Source organism: Channa argus, chromosome 20, assembly GCF_033026475.1.
Source record: "Channa argus isolate prfri chromosome 20, Channa argus male v1.0, whole genome shotgun sequence".
Lineage (NCBI taxonomy): Eukaryota > Metazoa > Chordata > Actinopteri > Anabantiformes > Channidae > Channa > Channa argus.
In genome coordinates, this window is record NC_090216.1 from 10,433,403 (window position 1) to 10,458,449 (window position 25,047).

The following is a 25,047-nucleotide window of genomic DNA, read 5'->3' on the forward strand; positions in this document are numbered from 1 at the left end:
ACTTGATAATGCCCTAAATCCTATGGGAGATCTACACATGTGTGCTTAAAAATCACCAGAGTATCAGTCTTTCCCAGGCTGCTTGGGTTTCAGAAGTGGTTAGGTTTCATGATATTGGATGTAAATAGCTGTTCACAGACCAGGAGCAGTGCCAAGGTCTGCCAAGTGAACCCAGATGGCAGCATGTTCCTCCAACCAAAAACCTGCTGGGAAAACAGGCTCCCACAAAGAGGCTTACAATCAACTTACCTAGTTTTTGTTTTATTCTTTCCTGCTATCCCCTCCCTCCCAAATACTTTGTTTTGTCATATAGTTCTCTTGTTCCAAATTGTCTGAATTTTAAGTCCTCACCAGTGACGGATTCATCTTTGCTGTCTCCACTTTTCACTTAACATGTATTTCCCCTCTACAGTACCCACTGAAGGCAAGTGAGTCAGTGTCTCCACCAGGAAAGACAAAGTAGAAATGAGGTTATATTGCGTCTGCTTTCCAACACTGATGGAGGCAATAAAATGTGCACTGCATATGGAGAGTTGTAGAAAAAGATACAGATTATTTATAATTTGAATTGCCTAAGTTTATATTAACACAACTTAATACACTTCTGGCTGAGTAAAACAAGTGTCTTCTTTATAATCAGTTATCATCAGTTAGCTGAGAAGGGAGCTGTACTTTACTAAGCCGGGTATGTAATTTTGTTAATGAAGAGCATTACATTTGGTTGCTTTCCTCAGAGCTGGAGATCCACTTTATTTAACTAGGTCACCCCAGGGTGTCTGTAAAGTGTTAACTGACAACAGTCTCACACAGCTGCACTGATTCACACTGCACTGCAGGGTTTAAATTGTCTCTATGTACTAAACTTGAAAGTTAGGCAAACATAAAGTGAGACATTTAAATATAATTTTGTTTGAATAATCAGGTTGATTGTGTTTTACGACTTCCCAAAGGGAGATCTTTGTATTTGTTGTGAATTTAGCTAGTGTCAAATAAGACTATACATTTCAGGGTGTTTTTAAAGGCTTTTTTCCACTTACCTAAAAAAAAAAGAAAAGAAAGAAAAGCCATTGTCAAGCAGTACAAATCTAAATTACAGAAATCTTAAATAATTATATTTTCTTGTCAATAAAATGTATTGAATATAATCACAGACTGTCACAAGTTTTTATAGTGTTTTTCTCAGTACCATTATAAACCAGAGCGAAATGAGCTGTTAGCTTAATCCAGTAAAATGCCTCTACTCTCATTGGATTAGTTTAATGTTTTTGTACATGATAAATAACCTTAATAGTAATAATGATATCCACACCTACAGCAAACATTAGTAGCTGGCAGAAAAATATAGTAAAAGGTAAAAAAAAGAAAAATCTAACTATGCGACTTCTGCAGAAATGCTGGTTTGAACAACAAATGAATATGCTGAGACTTAAAATGTTTTCTTTGGATTTATTATTCCTACCTTCAAACAGCCTGTACAGGATAACAGCCCTATTCTGTATTTGCTCCCCTGATTCTAAAATGGTGAGTCAGACAGGGAACCCACTAAAGCAACATTTAATCTTGGAATTGCAAATAAAGAAGAAAAAACTAATGGCTCCCTTGAGAATACTTTTTTTTAATGTGGAAAATGTAGTACTGGTAGTAGTGGGTGTATTTCTCATATTGCTTCTATCCACCAACACCCTGCTTCATAAATCACTGCGGGATCTCTGAGGAGCTCGACTACAGTATTTGGAGGGTTAACTGGTTTGCTCAAGTGGAGGGGTGGAGCCTCTCATTCATTCACTTCCCTTATCAAGATTGTGTTGTTGTTTTTGCAGTTGGTATAAGACGTCAGTAGGATTTCTTGCAAATTTGACCCTAACCTTCAGGCAATGGCCGCCCTTCTCTTTGTCTGTAGGACCAGAAGGGGACAGAGGATGGAAGCTGTGGTCAAGGTGCCAACGAGAAAGCAAAGCTAACAAGCGGTGACGAAGGGGAAGCCTCTTCCAGGTGAGAACGTTGAAACCAGCATGGTCACCATTTTATTAGACCAGCTACACTTTGATTAATAGACTTTGTGGATTCCAGAACATTATATTTATGCTTCAACAAAAATACAATAGCTGGAAACAAACTAATACACTTGCACACAGAACGAACAGAGTTCAGAGTTAATTATAGACCAACTGGATGTCTCTCTATTGATGTAAACGTCTGCAGAAAAAAACCGGATAAACCTGCAGATCTTGCCTTTAATGACAGTCTCTCTTTGCCATAAGGACACACACAGATACACAAATCCTCATGGCTACAGTATGAGTGTTGGCTATATGGTAGCTACAGTTATGACTTGTCCTATTCAGTGGTTTAAAAAATGTTGCAGCCAGCTGTTTCCTCCAGTTCCTTTATTTAATAGATGAATTGTTTCTTGCATCATGTGTTTTACATTTTTCTGTTTATTTTTGGTGATGTTTCAGTCTTCTAAAGACTGATAAAGGCAAGGCAATGGAACAAGAAGAGACCAGAGATGACCCCACAGAGGAGCAGTGTGAATATGCTGCCACTGCAGATGGAAAAAAGGTCAGTTTTTCTTCTAAAGGCACATTTATGTAAAATATATTTGCATTATATTTATAACTAACAGACTCAACTTAAAAGTCAGCTTTGTGGATGGTGTTTGGATTGTGTCTTATTGCAAGTCGATAATAAAACATTTGCTTATATTAAATGTGGCTTTTTTGCTTTCTTGGTCTTGTTTAGTCTTTTGTTTTGGTAAAAAATGTGCACCTTAACTGGACAAAATGTTATTACATTACACAGCTCTTAAACTGATGCTACAGTAAAGTGGGTCCACAACCCGATTACGACACTTTTGTACAGTGCTGTTCTTCATTTAAGCAGACCACCTGGTTAGCATTTTGGTCTCACACCCTGCTGGCCTCCAGTATATTCTTTTTCCTTCATCTCCCCTTAAATCAGCACTCCCTTATAACCTTTCACCTGTCAGTGGGACGTCTGCTGTTGCTTCAGCTGCTGCTGTTTCATCTAGGCGATAGCATATCAAACACAAACAAAAGGGTCTGTTGATGTAGGTCAGTGCATGTTTGTGCTGCTATTTTTCTGTATTTTCAAACAATTATTACTCTATAAAATGCATTTTAAATGCATGACCACATCTACAAAATTGATAATTTATGGATCTGGAGTTTACAATGCTTGTCTCACAGTTGCAGTATCACTTGACATGACATATGTTTGTTATTAATGCAGGTTTTTTAAATCTGGAAAGCACAACAAACACTGGTCTGATCCAAAACAAAGGAAGTCTTTCACTACCATCATTATTAGCCCTATTATTAAATCCTGGATTTTCATACATTTTTCTGATCGCCAATGATTCTGTTTTTTTCTTTAATATCTCTTTAACTCCCCCATCCCAATCATCTCATCAATGAAACCTCAGCCTGTTTTTTTGCCAGCAGTAAGTCACTAGAAGCTAAAACAGTAGCAGTTGGCACATCAATGTCTTTTTCTGTATGCAGTTGTGTAATAAAGACTTTGGGACACTCGGTAACAAATGGTTGTTACAGTTTCCACTTGGTTGACTTGGTCTTACCCAGTTATATGCTATAATGAAGGAACATAGAGTAGTATTATAACTTTAATAATCCTTTTAAGTTATTATAAATATGACTTGTAATAAAAATAAAAATAAAAACTCTTTTCCCCTTTTTGCATCAGTGTTCCAGTCTCCTCTCTGACAGCAAGAATAGAAACCCTTCACCCCCTCTCTCTCCTTCCTGCCAGCTGCAGCGTCAAGACTCAGGAACTCGAGGCATCAAGGGAATCCTAAAGAAAAGCCGCTCCACCAGTGTGGAGTCAGAGCACAGCGAGAGCTCAATGCAGGATTGCAGCCTTGCCCGACAAGGCAGTGTCACCCTTAGCCACCATGAGAGCAAGGAGGATGAGACGGAGGAGGAGGAGGAGGAGGAGGAGGAGCAGCAAGAGGAGGAGGAGATGGAAGACGAAGTCAGTGGAGAAGAACAGGATGATTCACTAACTGTTGATGTCACAGATGGAGAGTCCTTCAGTATCAGCAGACAACAGACAGAGGCCAGCAGCAGTAGCAGTAAAGGGAGCTTTGAGGAGATGCGCACTCCCTCACCTGATGAGAGCCTGGAGAAGTCCTCCACAGTGTCTGAAGATGTTGAGGAGCTGGGAAGCAGTTTAGATGGAAGCCTGAGCTCCTCGCTCAAACAGAGGTCATTGGTCAAAAACAGTTTACACAGCATATTGATGACATGCATCATCTGTATAGTAAAAGAAACAGTGTAAAAAGTGAGATGCATATCTCAATAGATATCAAATAATACAGAAAAGTGAAATAAAACAGAAATATTATATGATAGCCATTTTACACTAAATGCGAGAAATAAAGAAAAACAGTCACGATCAGTATTGAATTCGGAGCATGGATATTAATTACAGTGGTAGTAGTATCAACATTAACATAATGTAACTGAAATTCCTTTTAATGCCAATAATTTTCTATTGCCGTTAACTTGGGTTCTGTTGATGATCCATTACCTCACCGCTACAGAGCACAACTGTGTAAATGACTCAGGGTAGGAATATTGACCCGTTCTCAGCATTTTATTTGCAGTTTAAGAGTGCACTTAGTGACGGTCAATGTGAACGCATAGTAGTGGTGTTCACTGTGCAGCTATCTGGTCTCTGCTTTAGAGGATGGGGCAGCTCCTCCACACACACACACACACACACACACACACACACACACACACACACACACACACACACACACACACACACACACACACACACACACACACACACACACTTTAACATTAAAAATACTCAGTGAGTCGAAAGCCAATAAAAGTGTTTTTTAAAACTCATCATATAAGCAAAACAATAATGTAGGCTGTGTGCGCAGTCTCCACGTTATCCATAGTGAGTTTGTTTTATCTCTAATTGCTGTGAATAGACACAAACAGCTGTCTGTATGATACGCTAAGTGTTTAGCCTGATTTGTAACATAACTTAATAACTGAGCAAGTTCAGGTGGAGTCTCTCTAGAAGCTTCCGCACTAAACCAGACCCCTCCCTCTACCATCTGTATTTCATCTTCAGAGAGAGCAGAAACAAGGATCAGTTAGTGAGTGTGACTGCTTTCCATATTCATTTTAAGCCTCCTCCTGTGATCAGGAATATTATTTTATTTAAAGTAGATAAATTATAATATTAGATTCATTTCGATAAAAGGGCTATGTGACTTCGCTGATGTAGATATTAATTAGGCCTTATTGAAAATCACAGTTTACTAGCTTTACCAAGTCATTAATATCCAAACCATATGTCCATTCCTATGTTAAGAAGAGTATTGAAATGGAAAAATGTTTCTTCAGAGTAAACTCAGATCAGATCAAATGTGATTATGTTGCCATTATTGCCAATTAATTACAGACAGTCAGCAATTAATCGCAATTTAACAAATGTTTGTGGTAATTAAATGTCTTAATAGCTAGCTAGGCTTGTGTCTCAAGCTGAAGTTGTCAAAAATGGTGTGTTATTGGTGCCAATTTTAGACTGGCTGAGTTCACTGACGGAGAAGGTGAGAAGGATAGAGTGAAGAAGACCAAGCCAACCGAGTTGATCCAGACATCACTAGGGGACCGCTTCAGTCTGCTCCAAGGTGCTGAAAACTCCTGGAAGAAAAAGGTTAGTGACGTTCTTTCCATGACATTTGTGGTATGGCGTTGAGTAACAGGTCTGCAAGATGCATTGTTTTCTGTGGCAGCATCTGCTATATTTTTTTGGGACTAGTAAGCAGACAGCAACCAAATAATGCACATGTAGAGGCTTCCCTTAAGCTTTGTGTGCAGGGGGAAATGATTGGACTGTGAATACATTCTTCCTCTGCTGCATCAGCTTATTTTTCTGGGTTGCTGCCAAGATGTGTGAGGTTAGAGCTTGGGGGTGTAGCAGAGTTGGGAGTGGCGATGCCAAAACCAAGATCTGGGGCTTGGACTCCCAAAGAGAGAAACACACCTCCTTCCACTTGTAATAATAAAACCTTACACCATTGACCAAACACCTGCAAGCTTTCCAAGCGAATGCCTGTTTTTTTTATTGGTTTTTGCACTCTTCTCTCTCCTCTTCTTCTTAATGTAAAATAATAATTCCATCCATAAAAAAGGTTTTGAGTTCTTTAGAGACCTCTGTGTTACATAAATAATGAACATCTAAGTTATACTGAAATATGCGTTAAACATCATATTGACACTGAGGACAGAGTGGTACTAAAACAGCTACTTGTGGTTCGTGGACATCCCCAAAACAGTTACATTGACTACTAATATTGAAGTGATGCATTATGAGTTTGTATAAATTATATGTTGGCCTGTAGCCCCCTGGTGGAATTTCTGGTTTGGGTTCATTCTTCATCCAAAGATGAGCTAACCTTAGAATAAATCCACTTCTAGTCTGGAAAAAGCCACTTTATAAGCATGTACACATGCCAAGAACTTCATAGAAATCCCCACTCAACTAAATACTGAAACTGATGTAATTTTACATTCGTGTGGTCTTTATTATGACATATCAACACAAAGTCCATAAAAATCTAGTGCATTTGGAACAAAAACTGCATTTTCGACACTTGCACGCATGAAGGAGGGCCAGACTGGTGTCCAGAAAGTCTGCGGATTTTTCCCTCCAACTCTGTCTGAGGGTTGTGCCTGTGAATTGGGCTGGAACCTGCTGTAGCTCTGATGAGCTGGCTCACATCAGAGATAATACATGGTCTCCCTATATTATTGGCAGCGATACCATGTCTGCATTAGCTTTGGGGCTTTTGAATATATGAATATTTTGTTTATGTTTATCTCTTGAAGAAAAGTCATTTGTTTCAATGTGTAAACATGTAGTTTATCTCATTTCTTGCCAAGCTGGAGCACATGTTGCTCTGTAACTGATATGTGGGAGACCAGGGAATGTAACATGCATGGTACTCACCATGGTCATCTCCATCCAGCTCCAGGTGTTTCCTGTTTTGCCTGCTAAGCTGTTCTGTACACCACAGTTGGTGTTGTAAATTGAGCCTCTGTTGTAAATTAAACTTGTAAAGAGGCACAGCAATAATTGTTAATCATTAGTAGTTAGTTTCACTTAGTCTTGGCAGCATGTCAGCAGGTAATTGGTATGTAACCAGATGCTTTTTTTTTTTTTTTTTTTTTTTTTTTTCTAAATTCAGTTTTGGCATTAAGTTACACAATTTAGGGTTTTATCCACAAAATCTATAGAGTTATTTAAAGAGCATTTAAAAATTACAGTTTGCTTCCAAGTCCTTCAGAATTTGCTAAATATATAGGTTTTATATTTCAGTGATGACTCACTGAATAGTCAAAACACTGCAGCTCCCAAACAGAAACTTGACCTGTGAGCCCTTTACCTGTGGGAGAGTAATAATCAGTTGGAAATATTGTCTCTGCTGTTTTTAATCTGTAGCTAATCACCTAAAGATGAATTTATCATTTTCAGTAAAATGTGTTGCAAGCATCTCTAAATAACTTTTAAAAATATCTGTAGAAAGGAGATATTTTACCTACCAATGAGGTTAGGTATCGACTACAACTAAATAATGAAGCTTATTACACACCCACACAAACTGGGATGATTGCTTTGCTTTCGGTTTGTACTGTTGTACTGCTCCTTTCCCATGCAATATTATAAACAGTGTGTTTTCCTTTCCCTTTCTTTCCCATCTTGCTAAGCTTTATGCAAAGCTTTAAATGGACCATGTCTGTTATTTAGTCTTCCATGTTAAAACAGCTTTTTCTGGCTGTTGCACTCCAGTGTGGCCCTGCTATCCTTCTCCCATTTGTCACTATCCGTCCTCTTTCACCTATCTTTCCAGTTTCCTCTTCTCTCACCTGTGGACTCCACCTTTTTTCTTTGACCTTGAAACCTGCCTCTCAACCTTTTCCCAACCCTTCAGGTGAGTACGTGTCTCTTTGCATAGAGTTAATCCCTTAATATTATTTACATTATTTCTCTACCTGTGCTCTGAACGGTCTGTTAGTATTACCACCGAGAAATCAGAGCTATCAACACACTTGCTTTTGGTACATGAATGTGGTTTGCTGTCCCTAAGTTAGTCGATATCTGTGTCAGTGGTTTGGCTGTCTGCACTGTACAGTACGACGGGCTGAGAAAATATAGTTTCCTGTGAGGGTTTGAGGCCCAGACCCTTTCCTCTGTTACCTTCTCTCTGGGGTCCTGTCAGCCTAAGGTATTTCCCTTTTCTGATTGACTGCAGAGATGGACTGTTAGCTGGAGGGGCTGTGTCAGTGAGAACACATGTGAGAGTGCTTCAAACACAGTAGGAGATAACAGATATTCTAGTTTGTGTGGAACCATGATGGTACAAATAATAATGAAGTAAGAGAATGAAGTGAACAAGCATATAGAAACTCTTTTAGTACAAAAGAGTTTATTTGTGTACCTAATAGATTTCATAGTACAAATACAAGCTCAACATTCTTACTACAGTCAAGACATCTATGTGCAGAAACATTTCCATATGTCAGAAGATGTATCATGTTCTCTAATGCTGTAAAATCAGCAAAAGTTCCCTTTTTTGATGTTCAGTGTGTTGGGTTTGTGTGCATGCCAATGTGATTACATGCACTTCTTTGAACTTTAGTCTCATGTGTGTTTAATATTTGTCCACGTAATGCAAAAGGTTTGACAGAGAACATACAAATCTGTTACCACTTGTCCGTTTACCATGGTCTGAAGTAAGAGGCAGAGAGAAGGGACAGTTTGAAGAAAGTTGTATTTATTTGGTATAAAGCTGCTTTCAAACTGCAGCCTGATTCTCTTTATCTAAGGTCAAATGCAAATTTTACTGATCTTCTGTGGAAGGTTTAGCTTCTTTTCTTCCAAAATACTGGAAGTATAAGTAAGTATGCATGGGTTCAGTGGCTTGCTGAGGGACAGTATATATAATTTTGAAAATGGCATGGACTGTTGTGAGGATTAGATGTTTGACCTTTTGGTCTCAGAGCACCTTCAAAGGCCAGGTTAACTTATCTTTCTTCTGTGTGGGCTTTGATGTTTTAGTTTAGGTCTGCATGACTTCTCTTTCAAAGTTGTTTACATGTGAATACTCTGATCATCACAGTGGGTAATGCCAGTATACAAATGGATACTTTTCTAATAAGTCGGTAAAATTCAGGATATAATCAATCCGGTAATCAACCTTTTATATTTTTACAGTAGCATAAATGAACTGAAACGATTAGACATGAGAGATTACTTGGATCAGAAAATGTTATAAGCTGCTGTATCTGTTTTGATAATTGACTAAAACCCTAGTATCTTCTGATTTAAGAATGTAACCCAGATAGGACAAGTCATTTAAAGAGAGCCTGCTGCTAAAATAAAATGATTCGTTGCTGCTTTATAGCATAGTGTTTTCAAAGTGTGCATCATTGATAATTTGGATGAGCACTATCCGAACACCCACTGGGTAGAAGGTGGAGTGTTACCTGGACAAGTCACCAGTACATTTACAGCTATCCATACATTATTTCTAATTTGAACTTTACATATGACAGATTAAAATGCCACTTTAAAGTGCAGTTTGAACTCCTATGTTTGATTCCACATCAATTTAAGGTCCAATTTAGCGGCTAAACTCTTCCCTTTCTGATGCCACGCTGAAATCTATCTGGCTGCAGTTCACCACTTCAGCCAAACATCTTTTTCCCTTTAAAGCTGCTGACATCTGTGAATGTTTAAGTTCACTCTTCTGCATTACAGCATGACAGTCAGCAGATCACACAGCCCATGGTTCACCACAAAGTAAATTCCTTTACAACTATATCAAGCTATTTAATAGTGGGAATCCTAGTCATTTAATTTCATGAACTACCAGCATATTGCTTTGCACATACAGCAATATTTTTTCCGTAAATGCACAAATGCTTGGAAGAGCCTTTTTTCTCTTTCTTCATTAACTACTAACAATCGTCATGGTGTTTTTCTGCTAGGAATTTCATTTCTGTGTGCATCTGTCCTGTGCAGTCACAGTGTGGAGATGGGTTAGACTTTGCAAAATTAAGCCATGTGTAACCCCTGTAGGAACAAAGTTGCCTCTCATGGTACATTACACCTAGTGAATTTCACATTATTAGTGAAGGAATGAGGGGTGGTAGCCAGCAAAAAGCCAGACAGGGCCATAAAATGCTTCAGATATTTAAGAGTGAAATATCTTTCATTACTAAACCTCTATTAATTCATTTTAATGGTGGAGTTCAGGTGCAAAAAATAGCAGTAGAGTTCGGTTGCCTAGTTAAAGCTCTGCTGAATGGTGGGGGGATGGATGGATGGCCCCAATTTCTAAACAGTGATGTTGGTGTGGTTTCTTCCTTTAAAAATAAAGTCTAAATATTAGGGGGGAAATGTGTGGTTTTTTCGGTGGGGGCACAGTACTCTAGGAATAATTAGAAAGTCATGGAATTAATTCCCAGTTAAATTATTTTCTTCATGTGTGCTTCTCTCTTATCCTCGTGCAGACTTAACTGCTCACCCATGATTATTTTGTCCTCGTGTGTCCTTCTATGTAACTGTGTGCTCCTTTGTGAAGTGAATGCACAGTACAGTGACAGATTTTCATTTAATTACAACTAAGTTTTATATTTAATCATATTTCCAACAGAAGTCCAATGTAGGTGTGGAGCCTAAGATGTCACTAGCAGAGAGGATGAAGATCCTTAAAGAGAGAGAGGAGCAGTGGAAGAGCAAAGGCAAAGGAGCAGCCAATGACTCTGTCCAGTTCACTGTGGCTGGACGCATGGCCAAGAGAGGTACCAGAGTGTTTATTCACTGCCTTGGTACAAGTTAAGAAAATGACTCTGTGCTTCTTCATGACTTTCCTCTGTTGTGCTTCACCAGGACTTGTGTCAGACACAGGGAAGGAAGAGTCTACTCTTAGCTTCCTCAAGAAGTCTAACGCCACACCTGTGAAACCTCTTGATGGTAGGTGCTCAGTGTACAGGTGCTTCTGTTAATCAATAAATTGATTAAATAATGCAGTTTAAACTAAGGCCTGGAACAAACATCTTTTATTAAAAATATTGGAGGTAAACCTAAAAATATTGAAACTACATTAATACTTTGGGTGACATTTAATGAAATCTTGTAATTGCCTCATTGTTAACTCGTGCAATTAATATTGGATTTGTTTCTGGATAGAAATCTCCACTAGAACCGATGTCAAGGTGGAAGGAGATAAACGGCTCGACAAGCTGGAGTCTTTTCTGGATAAACTTCACAATAAAGGTACAATCCCCCTTTTTGGCTGTTTTTTATGGTGTATGATTTATTAAGAGATATTTATTAGCTCATATAGATATTTGTCCTATTCACTACATGTTATATATCACCATATGAGTTTGCTATTCATAAGTTTAAGTAGTTTAGCTTCAGTTTTAAGTCCATCACATCTTTTATAAATGAACCTTCATAGAAATTACAGTTCCATTCAGGTTGCCAGGATAAGATCCAGTTAATTTACGTCTGGATCACCCTTTTATGACCTTGTCCATTCAGTAAAAAAGTATTAGCAAGAGAAAAGTTATTTTAACACTTCCTCTTCCATCCTCCCTGTTTCCTGCCATGGTTGTTGGGTCAGGCATCAGCAAAAGCAAAACCTCTACCATTGAGGTGACCGCAGAAACGGAAAAAGAAGTGATGACCCTGGATGATGAGGAGACATTTGGTAACTTTTTCAAACATGTGTCGCACTCGACAATCCAGGACAGTGTGGTTATGAGTGAAGAGGACCTCAGCCACATCCAGGCAGATACGCCAAGGTTAGTTTATTAGTATAAATTAATAAGTGAAATTTTATCTTTTTAAAACCCTTTTCTGTACTTTTTTGTCCTCAATGTTTCAGCTTCTTTTAAGATAATAAAATATTTTAAGTGTAAATGTTCAAATGTGTTTCAGAGTCAGTTACTCCATTGATTACACTGAAACCTTATGTTTTTCTGCATGCACGTTGTAGACTTATCTCAGCTGTAGAAGAACACAAGCGAGCAGTTAGACCAACCCGGAAAAATCAGGGCTCTAGGAATCCTCTGCGGGCTCTGGCTGCCCGCAATGACATTCGCCAGGTGTACACTGAACAAAGGCTCAACATAGCCACAGTGGAGGCCAAGAGGATCCAAGTGGAGAGAAGTAAGATTTCTGCAGATATACGGTTGCAATGATAAGGTTTGTTCTCCAGGTAGGCTCGATAGTGTTAGAGCTCCATAGCTTTCAAAGACCACCAAATGTTAAATCCACAACAAGAATCATGCAAGATTCAGTGTTGTGTTGTTCCCGGTAAACATATTTTCAGAACATTACACTAATATTTTTTTAAACCATTTCAGGCCTTTAGTGGAATCTCAAATGCCCAATTTAATTTGTCAGATGAAAGTGTAATGATCAAAACACTGTGCATGAGCTCTGCGTGTACAAGTTGCTAAATATTTCAACATTCTTGTTTCTCCACCCAGTGGCAAAACACTCTAACTTGGCTGATGTGGCCTTGGCAGGCCTTGCCAGCAAGGAGAATTTCCGCAAGGTCAACCTGCGCAGTGTCAAGTCCACCGATGTTGTGACCAACAACAGTGCTCTGCCTTTCAACAAGCTAATGCTTATTTGCATCAAAGGTCAGAGATATGAGAACATGCTACAGTGTGTGTTTGTACACTGTGATCTGTCACCCATGATAGGTGTTTTTTAGAATATAAAGTTAATAAGCCAGAAAAATGTATTAATGTATTAATCAAAGTTTGGTTGAAAAGGGGCTGAGTTGTGGTTGTCTGTAGGTCGAAGGCACGTCCAGGTGCGCTTGGTGGAGCTTACAGCTCACTCTCTAAATAGTGGCGACTGCTTCCTGCTCATGGCCTGCTCTTTTTTAGAATATAAAGTTAATAAGCCAGAAAAATGTATTAATGTATGAATCAAAGTTTGGTTGAAAAGGGGCTGAGTTGTGGTTGTCTGTAGGTCGAAGGCACGTCCAGGTGCGCTTGGTGGAGCCTACAGCTCACTCTCTAAATAGTGGCGACTGCTTCCTGCTCATAACACCAAAGCACTGCTTCATGTGGAGCGGAGAGTTTGCCAACGTCATTGAGAAAGCAAAGGTAGGGAAGCTTACACCTTTAAAAAAAAAAACGTAGTTGAATGCAGCAAAGAATGCATCTGCACCTGGCTGAATAGTTGGAATTAAACTCTTAAAGATGTGTATACAAGAACAGTGTGCTTTGTGTGACCAGGCATCAGAGATGGCTGCGTTCATTCAGGCCAAGAGGGACCTTGGCTGTAAGGCTCCACAGGTGACTGTGCTGGAAGAAGGCATTAACACTGAGAGCAAATGGGCCAAGGAGTTCTGGAGCCTGCTGGGGGGAAAGGCTAAATACAGAGGTAGACACACATTTGTTATGTATACTGATGGATGAATGTTAGATAACAAGTGAATCTCAACTCTCTCTCTCTCCCTCTCACACACACACACTTCCAATGTCTGCTTGATACACAGTTCAGAAGTAAAAACATCTAACAGTTGAATTTTTAATAGGGCAGAGTTTCAGCCCTAATTTTGTTGCACCATTATACTATATAATATAAAATATCACTGTCAAATAGTACTTACAGGTAACCCTAGTTTTCTTCTGAATGCTTTAGCTGCAAGGATCCTTTATAACTCAGAAGGTTGAAGCTCAGTTTATTATTTAGAGGGATTTTCTTCAGATCCACTTACTGACACTACCCGTTTACTTACCCTGCTTTTGTACTGTGTGTGTTATAGGGGCAGGTGAGCCAGAAGAGGATGAGCTGTTTGAGAGTGGGGTGCAAGATTCTAATGGGGTGTACAGACTCCAGGGAGACAAACTGGTGCCTCATGAAGATGCCTGGGCCTCCATTCCGAGTGTATCATTGCTCAACTCTAAAGAGGTAAGACCACTAATAGAGTATGACTTGAGAACTTCATTTGAAAACGCCCTAAAGTTTCTCCACTTTCTAAATCTCACGTCAGGTCTTAGTGTTCGACTTTGGCAGTGAAATTTACGTATGGCATGGGAAAGACGTACCCTTGGGTGACAGAAAAGTAGCCGTCAAACTGGGCAAACAGCTCTACTGTGGCAGCTATGACTACAGCAACTGCAGAGTCAATCCTTTAGATGCCTCTGTCACAAATACAGATGTGCCACAGTAAGTATCACATGCTAATTCCCAACACCCTTTTAGCAGTTAGCAGATTTGTAAAGAAAAACTGCAGTGCAGTTTTCAAAAAATATGTTTTATTCATTTTTGTTGCCTGCTTTGTACCTATGTGATTACATTATGTGGGCATGAATGGACAGCCAACCTTGTGTTGTGCAATTGTGGCCTCTAGTGGCTTTATCTTGTCAGTACAGCTTAATATGTGCGTGTGTGTGCGTGTGTGTGCGTGTGTGTGCGTGTGTGTGCGTGTGTGTGTGTGTGTGTGTGTGTAGGAAGGGGGAGAGTCGTCCAAGCTGGGCTCTCTTTGGCCGCCTGTCAGAGCACAATGAGACGTCCCTGTTCAGAGAGAAGTTCCTGGATTGGGCTGAGAGGAAAAAAGAGGAAGCCACTCAAGCTGGGGAATTAAAGGTGAGAAAAATGAGTTACCGTAATGTGTGTGCATTTTGAATATATCATAAGTAGTATTTCTGTCTTCATGTTGTCCTTGAATCAGTGAGAGCTCTCAAAATGTTGTTATTGTCTGTTGAATTATACAGTAGGTATCTGACAATTTGCAAGGAACTAAGAAAAACACTGTTCTTCTACAGCACTTTTGTTCATAAATACATCAAGAACAACTTTAGAAATGTACTAAAGTGGTGCTTGTGTCTTCAGAGCCCAGTCTGCTCCAGTATACGTGCCCCACTTGATAGTGATCTACAGCCATATGATGCCAAAGCCCTGTTAGACAATGAGACTGAGCCAGTGAAGACTGTTCTGGAGGGAGTGGATGTCCAACGGGGCCATGGCCTGGTGGTGACTGAGGATGGTAGGCAGGCGGAGTTGGCTACAGTAGCTGTAGATGCCTGGCACATTAGGGAGCACAGTGAGGAGGAACTGCCTAAAGAGAGCATGGGCCAATTACACGAGGGTGATGCCTACATTATCCGTTGGAAGTACTCTATCACCACACTGGGTGAGTCATTTTTTGGCACAGAAGTAGCCTGGAGAATAAACAGTGGACTTATAAAACAGGGGTTGTAATGAAAAATTTTTGAATCTGGCAAGAAAAACGAATGTCCGACTCCAATTGCTAAAAATGTTTAGCAGTGAATCTATTAGGTAACAACTTTTGAGTGGCAGCCATCAAATCACTCAAGGGGTGAGGAAAGATGCTAATTAAATTGTGGTTGAAATGTTTGAAAAAAGACAAATGTTAGTTTTCATTTGAGGTGTTTCGTTTCTGATAGTGGGGAAACGGCAAAAACCTGGAGAGCTGAGTGCCGGTGCTCCTGGAAGAGAGAGGACTGCTTGTTTCTTCTGGCAGGGCCGTCACTCAAGCATCAGCGAGAAAGGAACTTCAGCTCTTATGACAGTGGAGCTAGGCAGCCACAGGGGGTCACAAGTAAGGATCAGTTCATCACAGCAACACGTATTGAATAAAATGTAGTTTTTGCTTTTATTGCCTTTTTGTATCTGATTTGCTCTCTAGGTGTTGGTGAGTCAGGGAAAAGAGCCTCCATGTTTCCTTCAGCTCTTCCATGGAGGTTTGATCATCCACAAGGGGAGTAGAGAAGAGGGTGTGAAGGACACAGGTTAAAAAATGCTATCAATTGTTTTTAATCTCTGTATTTATATGCCCTTAAGTAAACTTGTGTACGCTGATTTTTTTTTTTAACTCTCATGTAAATAAGAAAACTGGGGTAGCCCAGTTGACTGTCGGTCTTTTCTGTCACACGTGTTTGCAAGCAGACATGCTTGGATGACTCTCCCCTTTCACACACACAAACACACACACACACACACACACACACTCTCTCACAGACACAGAAAATGAGCCAAAAAAGGGAAAAGTCAGGAAATAGCATCTTCTCTTCATGGGTTAAACTTTTTCAGTGATCCATCTAAAGTACCAATGTAATTTTTGAACATGTGCTAATCCTCAGACTTGGTTAATTATTTTGATATAATAAAAAAATAACACATTGACGTTTTACTGTGATATTCTGACATAAACATTTCCAATCCTGTCACATTGTCAGGTGGCTGGAGGTTGTTTTGTGTCCGTGGTGAGGCAGAGCTGGAGGCCTCACTTGTAGAGGTGGCCTGTGAGCATGCCAGTCTGCGTTCACGTGGGAGCCTGGTGCTGCTTAATGCTCAAAAATGCCAACTTTACCTGTGGCACGGCTGTAAAGCACACGCCAGTGCTAGGCCGGTGGCTAAACGAGCTGTGGACAAACTAACCCAGAGGTGAGAACTTGCTGATGGATACTGTAAATGGATTGACATATGACTTGAGTGTTGCACAACCTATTTCTGTATTTGTGTCTCTTAAGGTGTCCAACAGAGTTAGGTTTAAGTAGCAACAATAGTGTGAACGTTAAGGAAGTGGAGGAAGGAGCTGAACCGTCAGAGTTTGTGAGGGCCCTGGGACAGCAGAACAATAAGGCCTATGATTGTATGCTGCAAGGTGCGTCCTCACACTGTCCTTAGAACCACTGGAAAAGAAAATATAAAGCATTATAACGGCTTCTATTCAGTGTGCATTCTGATGGTGGGGACGTGTGTGTTGTCTTCAGATCCAGGGAAGTACAACTACACTCCCCGGCTGTTCTGGCTGAGCGCCAGCTCTGGGGTTTTTGTAGGGGAGGAGCAACTGTATCCTGCCAGAGTGACAGAGGGAGTCATGGCGATGCCTTTCCTGCAGGACAATCTTTACTCTGCACAACAGCCAGGTACAGTGCTGTACAGTATGTTTATTGTTTTAGGTTTCGAACTACACAGCCTCCTTCTTTCTGGAACCCAGATCAATATAAAACCACTTGTAATGTTATCATACACTAAGGTCAAAGCCATTCTTGGAGTAAAACATGTCTGTGCAATGTTGGGTCTTGCTTGACAGACGGCAAACAAAATTACATTTATTTGCAGCAATATTAAAAAACATCTCTTTGTTAGGTCAGATCTCAGTGACCATATCTCATATTTTGCATGTTTAACCAGTCATAGGTATAATTTGTGGTAAATGGTTGTTTTGTTTTTCAAAATTATCCTTAATCAGAGCCATGTTACAAACAGGTTGTCTTGGCAGACACACAAAAAAGCATTGTTTCTTGCTCAGACTTTGGATTGATGAAAAGAGGCTTCACTCTTGATGGAATTGTTCACTGTCAACATGCAGGCTTCTAGCCTTTGCAACAACTGCAGTAGACATCAAAACCTGAACTATATTGAGCAGTTTGGTGCAAATGTTTGAATCCCCCTTCATACATTTAAATGTTCTTTTCTAATGAAGGAATATTAAACTAGCTAATTGTGCATTAATTATTATGTTGATGAAAAAAATATGTTTTACACTTTTCCACCCAGTTATATCACCTAATACTGCTTCATGATGTGCAGTTAATGCTCTACTATCTTCACTAATTCCCACGCTATTGCTCCTGCAGCATTGTTTCTGCTTGATAACCGTATGGAGGTGTACCTGTGGCAGGGCTGGCAGCCTGAGGACACCCAGTGCACTGGCTCTGCAAAGATGCGATGGGACAACGAGAGAAAGTGCGCCATGGAGACTGTACTGCAGTACTGCAAAGGTTTGAGATAACAGACGTGTATTTTTTGCCAAACAGCCAATAATGGCTCAAATGCTTATTCAATTGGACCACTGCTCTCCTAAATAACATTTCACAAATGTGAAAATACGTTTTCTTATGATGTTAAGTTGTATTCATTTTTTATTTTATTATTTTTCATCAATCTGCAGTTACTAATAGATGCTGTTCACATACTGTAAATATCTGAATTCTGACATAAAATCACATGTTTCACAACCATGGTATTAAATTTTTCATCATTCAACCAACATTGCTTTTTTATGATTTGCAGAGAAAAGTCCTCGGCGCCCCCCTCCAGCCTATCTCATCCTTGCAGGTTGCGAGCCTCTTACGTTCACCAACATCTTCCCATACTGGGAGAAGGACACCACTATCAGTTCAGAGGTGAGATGTCAGTCTTCCTTCGCAGTGATGCCTTTTGGCTTAAACTTGGCCCTTTGTTACAGCTCAAACTGGAAACTACTGTGAGCTATGTAGCTGACACTAGAAAGACCTGAAGATCTGTTCGGAGAAAATAATTATTTAAAGCTGTATTGCAGGATTGTATCATTTGAAATTAAGTGAGGAAAGATCAAACCAAAGAACAGAAATTGTACAGAGAATAAGTGCAGCCTAACACACAATTTAAAATAATAAAAATAATAAAGAAATTGAACGTAACATTGAATTTAGTTAGTTTAAGAGCCTAATTTTTGTGAAATAAATTTACAATCTGGATTTAAAACATCAGCCACAGTAACTGGAGGAGCACTTTAATTTTCTTAGAACAATCACCAGTTTGCAAATTATTTTAAATGTTACTTAAAACTGTTAGGTAATGTGTAGAGTTGTAGCTTTGACAGAAACGGAAGCTGCAGTTTCTCCAATTTGTTTACCTGCTTTCATTTCTATGCGTATGCAGGTTGGAAGCTCGAAGAACAAGGTGATCCTGGTGAAGGACGCACTCTCTAAGCTCAGTAAGGAGCAGTACACCATTGAGGAACTGACCAGGAAGCCACCGCCAGAGGGAGTGGACCCTCAACGCCTGGAGGATTACCTCTCTGACCAGGACTTTAAGGTAAGACTGTTAAAATCTTTATGCATCGCATTGTTATTCAAAGTATTTAGTTACAGTAAGTTATTTTATTATTAAATTGAGCAGTGTGAGAGCTTATATCATCAAAGCAAATCCTCAAAACATTTCAAAATAAAAGTGATGCACATTAACAGTCAAAGTAGAAATTGTAAGTATAGTATCAAAGGGTGTAAAAAATGACCATGTACAATGAGCAGGTACACTTGCACTGTACAGGGATTTAAAATACAGTGTAGTATAAGCATAACTTCTTATTACAGTTCTTGTCCCACAAGGACCAAAACTTTGTCATACTTGAGCTTTGTTGCTGTTTTTCAGACACTTCTTGAGATGAGTCGAGTTGAGTTCAATGCCCTACCAAACTGGAAGCAAAAGAATCTGAAGAAAAGCAAGGGTCTGTTTTAAAATACATTTAATGTACATACACTTTCAGCTGTTTTTTTTTTTGTTTTGTTTTGTTTTTTACTTTTTTAATTCCAAAAGAAAACTTTTTTTGTTGGGGCGCAGCTCCTCCGGTCATATGTCAAAGTGTCCTTGAGCAAGACACTGAACCCCAGCTTAGTTGCTCCCGATGAGTGTTGGCCAGGTGCATAGCAGCTCCCCCATCGGTGTGTGAGTGTGTGTGCGAATGTGTGAATGAGAGGCTGTGTAAAGCGCTTTGAGTGCCAATAGGTCAAAAAGTGCAGACTATTTACCATTTAAGTCAATGTGCAATTGTGTTGAAATGTTGTTCTATTTTTAGTAGCAGTGCCATTTTAAATGTTTACCTGTATCATTTACAAATTTTAGCCAACAACTTGTGCAATTGGTAATTTTTTTTTAATGGCAAGATATTGTTCTCGTATGGTAAAACTTTATGCTTACTTTATAAATATGTAATATACTATAAATGAATATGTTTTGTGTTTACTCCACAAATGTCAATTTTCTTTTGACAATGTGTTTTTATGCATCAGTTTTTAAACGCCATGGAAAAAGTCAGCTCTCAAAAGAAAAGCAAAAACAAATCTAAGTTCACAGAACAATATCTATGATTTGCAGTCGCTGGAAAGAAGCACGGTGACATCAAACCAAGATTGTACTCCAGATAATTGAAATCTTAGCCTGTAATTGTAAGAGCAAAATGATTTTGTTTTCGCAACATGTGCAAGTTATGGTGTCACAAAATGTACTCCAAAATCCAAAAATGTCCTCATTAACATTTACATGACATAACATGTAAGATGAACAGTTCAAAATTTGAAAAGTTAACTAGAATTTTGACTTATTAGTGATATGGATGACTGTACTCACCAACATTAAAATAAACCATAATATTAAGTTTGGTACTGAATGTTTCCTGGTTCTCATGCCTTAGTGCAAGTGACGCAAGCCCTTGGATAAACTGGTTGTTTGGGACCGTGTGTGTGTGTGTGTGTGTGTGTGTGTGTGTGTGTGTGTGTGTGTGTGTGTGTGTGTGTGTGTGTGTGTGTGTGTGTGTGTGTAAATGTGCTTCTTGTAACGGTGTGTTATGTAAAACAAAAAAGAAATGACTGCCTATTTCAAAATAGACATTTCTCTGTATGATGTTCACAAGTTTTTTACTTTACAATCGTATAGATTTGTTGCAATATGCATTTTCGTGATACATAAGATATGCATATCAAGCCACCTTTTTTTTCTTGGCACATAAAAGTGAACATTGACGGTAGGTAAAAGAAATATTAATGCTCAGTATTGTCTTTTAAATAAATGTATTCAAACTGCTCGGTTCTGGTCTTCTTTCAAATATCAAAAATATGGTGGCTGATAATTGCTCACAGGAAAAGGCTTTTATTATACTGGACATCTGAAGATTGAATAATGTCAAATTGACTTTTTTCTTCTTAGTTAGAATTCTTTCTTCTAACTAAGAAGAAAGTGTTGCTGTGGGGCTTATCCTAACAGACAGTCATTTGTGGGATATTTAATCACAATTTGTTTTGATAAGAAAAGCCCTTTTCGATTGGGGCCTGAAAAAGATGCTCTAAATCCAAGCTTTTACTTCAGTTGCATATGATAGCAGTTAAATGTTTGGCATGGTTAATACTAGAGCAATTCTTTTTGACACTGTTTTTCTTAATACCACACATTTTGACTCCTCGTAGCGGGACAAACACAGGTGGAACTGATCACATAAAGAATGTCTCCAGTTCGTGTTGGGGTCTCTGCTCTGCCGATAGGCCGGCAGGCACAACACCACAGCTGGAACTGGTCCATGAACAGTAAAAACAGGCAGTATTCATGTTATGACTAACACCTGTGTTAGACAACTTATCAAAATGTCCACTGTCTGTAAGAAAATGCCTGCTTCTGGATGTAGATTAGCATTAGTGTTAAAAATCTAAGAAGCCCTTTTAACAAACAAAAGGCCAGTTTATTTCAGTGTGGCATTTTGGGCAATAGCATCCAGGATAAACTTGGCAAACAATTGCAAATCTAAACATTCAGTAAACAGAAACATTAACATTCATTAGTAGCTCTGTTTATTCTATAATGTAAGTTCAACGTGCTTTTGGTTTCTGCAAACTCCAGATTTGTCTTTTAAGCTGCTTGTCTATCTGCCTTTTGTTCTGTGTAGCTAGTTTTTCAATGACAGCACTTATCTCCTGCAGCTGAAAACAGTGGAAGAAGTGACAGCGAGCTGTGAAAAAGCACTGATCCACATGATAGAAGCACTGATTGTATGAATTATGAAACCTGAAAGTCTAAAATGTATTTCAAAGCCTTCACAATATCAGCAGCAATCCATTCAACTATTCATATTAATTTGTTATATTTTTAATATAAACTCTAGTTGGTAGCCTTCCCCAGAAGAAGAAGAACCTACAGTTAACTGTGATATATCTTAAAACTGACTAAAGGAATAGAAAAAATAGGAAATAAAATAAATAATAATCAGACTTTTGAAGTTTGACTCAGCAGGATATTTTAAATAATATGACAAGCTGAGTGACTTGTACGTTTTTCCAGTTCACAGTAAATTAGCTAAATGACTTATAACAAGTTTGAAGGAAGGAAATGTTTAACATAACCATAATTCCATTACTTATGATCTTTTCTAATCTGTTTGAGACATTTTCTTTTGATTGTATTTTCTTAAAATAATCAGTTGAATCAAAACTAAACTAAACTCTTTATTTTATTTATTTCTTCTCTATAATTATTAGTTCCAGATATTTTTTTTTCTTTTTACTTGCACTGGCTGTGCTGGTGTGTAGTAAGTGGAGAAAATGGTTTATTCAACTAAGCTCCTTACTGCGCAGGCGCGGGCCGAGGCGCAGCCTGATCCAGTTGCTCTCTTTTCTTTTCATTTATTCTTTCTTTTTCTGTAGAATTTTAGTATAGTAAAGTATCCAGTTTGATGTATAAAGCTCACCCTCTCTGATCATGCGGTTGGAGGGAGTTTTTATATTTGTTTTTATCATCGCGGAACTTTTTCTGCTGTGTGGAGCTGGAGCCGCTGGTTTGTTTGCAGTCGGGAACAGCTGATCGGGCTGCAGCAGACCGACACCGTGGATTTCACTTCCGTTCGGACTTTTAAATATCCCGGACGAAACAAAGAGGGAAACCGCGAGAGGTCGCAGAGCTGGTAAAAAGCGGAGGCGTCGAAAAGAAAAGTTTCAAGCCACATCTGCCATCTTTGAATAAGGGCAACGTGAGGTCTCTGAAAAAACAGGGTGACCGAGTTGACTGCACTGGTGAGGAAGGATAATATCTTTCGAGATGTGTTTCACGGAGCCGTGGCTGCAGAACAGTGCAGGCCGATCGGAGGACAGAGGAAAGGAGGAGGCCTGGTCATGTACATCAACATCAGGTTGTGTCATACTGGTCATGTTACTGTGAAAGAAAGTCTGTTACCCGGCATTGAACTGTTGGCGAGTTGGCGACACTCCCATAGTGTTCTCACACCCCATATTGATCGCCGTCGATATTCCTCCCACTGCCTGTCCCAAACGTCGCATGTGACGTCATAGAGTCAGTCGCATCCAGACCCCCCATCCCGACGCCCTCTTTATGATCTCAGGTGGCTTAATAATGCAACCCTGTCCAAGACCCTCCCCACTTTCACACAGTATGTGGATTGTCACACCAGGGGGGAGAGAATTCAATTCAATCAATTCAACTTTATTTATATAGCGCCAATTCACAACAAAGTCATCTCAGGGCACTTTACAGAATAAAGTCAAGTTTATAAAGATGTATAGAGAGAACCCAACAATTCCCCCTGGAGCAAGCCTTAGGCAACAGTGGAGAGGAAAAACTCCCTTTAAAGAAAGAAACCTCCAGCAGAACCAGGCTCAGGGTGGATGGCCGTCTGGTGGACCAGGTGGGGTGAGTGGAAAGTGAAGAGAGAAAAGAACAGAGCAACAAAAAGCAACAACAAAACGTCGGACAGGTTTGTAGGACCAGTAGCTGCACACTTGAAGACACAGCTTCAAAGCCGGGGACACCTGTAGAAAGGGACAGAGAGAGGGGGACAGAGAAGGACAAAGACAACTACGGGAGAAACACACAGAGTTAATGACATACAGTGGTGACAATTGCAGGGTGAGAGGAGAGGAGAGAGGGACAAGAGAGGGGAAAGGAGCTCAGTGCATCTTGGGGTGGGTCCTCCAGCAGTCAAGCCTATAGCAGCATAACTATAACTAACTATATGCTTTATTAAAGAGGAAACTTTTAAGCCTAGACTTAAAAGTATCAGAAGACACTGGACCTGATGTACTCAAATGTTAAAGAGGCCTACAGGTCTTTACTCCTTAGTTTGTAATTGTCTTGGTTTGGTGGATGTTCTTTTCCTTCCACTTTCATGCCCAGAGCAGCTGTAACAAGCCAATGCATTTCCCCTATGGGATCAATAAAGTTGTTGAATATTGAATCTTGAATCTTAAAATGACAGTAATTTTCATATGTAACACCAGGTGGTGTAGTCTGACCAGGCTTTGTGTTCTGGAAATCATTTTCCTGTAAATCTGTTTCATGGGTCTTTTGGGCCATACTTAATCAATAAGTGATGAGTAGAAAATGGAACATTTAAAACAAACAAACACAAATGTGCAGCTGCAGGTCTTGGAAACATCTTGAACACTGTCAAAAACATTCATGAATATCCAGTAGGTTCTGCTCATGCATTATAATAGCTGTTTTAAACACCACCTGCTTGGCTGGGATGCAGTGCATCTGTGCACAACACAGTAGGGTCACTGACATACAATATATCCAAGCACACAGAAATATGGGTATTGGAGGATGCACGAACATGATCTCCATTCTGCTTTTCCATAGAGCCTCACATCAAACTGATGTCAACATACATGCAAAACCTGAAGTTAATTCCACAACAGATGGCAGGAGGCATCCGTTGCTTCAGCGAACAGCAACTGGGCGGCTGGTTTGTTTATTTATTACCAGCCGTGTCCTGTGAGCATTAATCACCTACATCACTCTGCCTTCTGGCTCAGGTGCCACAGCAGCCCACAATGTGGCTGACATGCAGGCAAACAATGAAGCTGCTAATACAAGGCAGATTAGTTTGAGTAATAACGCTGTGGATGTGAGATGATGGAGCTGGACGGGCAACTTGGGGAGGGGGAAGCAGTCTACAGCTTTGATCAGATCCCAACTTTTGCCTGGGCTCAGCAGGTGAAAACCCTGAGTGGACCATCGCCTAAGCAAAACAAAAAACAACAATTTTCCCTTTCCCTATTTTCCAAAATTGTGTATTTGCATGTTTGTTGACTAATAAGGATTTTAGTCATTTAACATTAACTGTAAACAATCCACCTACCAACACCTCCACACGTCACTATGTAGCATGTTGTATTTTTAACATTTTACACACAAGGTCAGACATGAAACATTGCAGTGTTGCAAAGGTTACAGATAATAGTCACAGATTTGTGACCAGGCAGATTATCTCTGCACACAATGCATTTTTAACTGTAGCTACTGTTTAGCTACGTTGCTACATGCTATACTAACACACTAATAGAATCTGACAAAAACCTGGATGGACATGTTTCTTAAACTCTCAAGCTATTTCTATGAAGTCCTCCCGTGTCACCATTTATATAGAGA

At 39.5% G+C, this 25,047-nt stretch overlaps 1 protein-coding gene across 1 annotated transcript in view; it reads left to right on the plus strand.

Annotated features, from left to right (window-relative positions):
* The window catches only part of svild (supervillin d), a 40,969-nt gene extending 20,272 nt beyond the window's left edge, over positions 1-20,697 (plus strand). Inside the window, exons 5-29 of the mRNA XM_067487984.1 lie at positions 1,901-1,992; positions 2,460-2,562; positions 3,724-4,244; positions 5,589-5,721; positions 10,727-10,874; positions 10,963-11,046; positions 11,263-11,349; positions 11,702-11,882; positions 12,077-12,249; positions 12,573-12,728; positions 13,066-13,202; positions 13,335-13,482; positions 13,868-14,013; positions 14,096-14,271; positions 14,556-14,691; positions 14,938-15,238; positions 15,513-15,667; positions 15,755-15,857; positions 16,305-16,512; positions 16,599-16,732; positions 16,842-16,997; positions 17,712-17,855; positions 18,148-18,260; positions 18,778-18,933; positions 19,270-20,697. Of these exons, the coding sequence (XP_067344085.1) occupies positions 1,901-1,992; positions 2,460-2,562; positions 3,724-4,244; positions 5,589-5,721; positions 10,727-10,874; positions 10,963-11,046; positions 11,263-11,349; positions 11,702-11,882; positions 12,077-12,249; positions 12,573-12,728; positions 13,066-13,202; positions 13,335-13,482; positions 13,868-14,013; positions 14,096-14,271; positions 14,556-14,691; positions 14,938-15,238; positions 15,513-15,667; positions 15,755-15,857; positions 16,305-16,512; positions 16,599-16,732; positions 16,842-16,997; positions 17,712-17,855; positions 18,148-18,260; positions 18,778-18,933; positions 19,270-19,356 (3,978 nt within the window). The 3' untranslated portion in view covers positions 19,357-20,697. The remainder of the gene's footprint in view (positions 1-1,900; positions 1,993-2,459; positions 2,563-3,723; positions 4,245-5,588; positions 5,722-10,726; positions 10,875-10,962; positions 11,047-11,262; positions 11,350-11,701; positions 11,883-12,076; positions 12,250-12,572; positions 12,729-13,065; positions 13,203-13,334; positions 13,483-13,867; positions 14,014-14,095; positions 14,272-14,555; positions 14,692-14,937; positions 15,239-15,512; positions 15,668-15,754; positions 15,858-16,304; positions 16,513-16,598; positions 16,733-16,841; positions 16,998-17,711; positions 17,856-18,147; positions 18,261-18,777; positions 18,934-19,269) is intronic.
* The last annotated feature ends 4,350 nt before the right edge of the window (positions 20,698-25,047 follow it).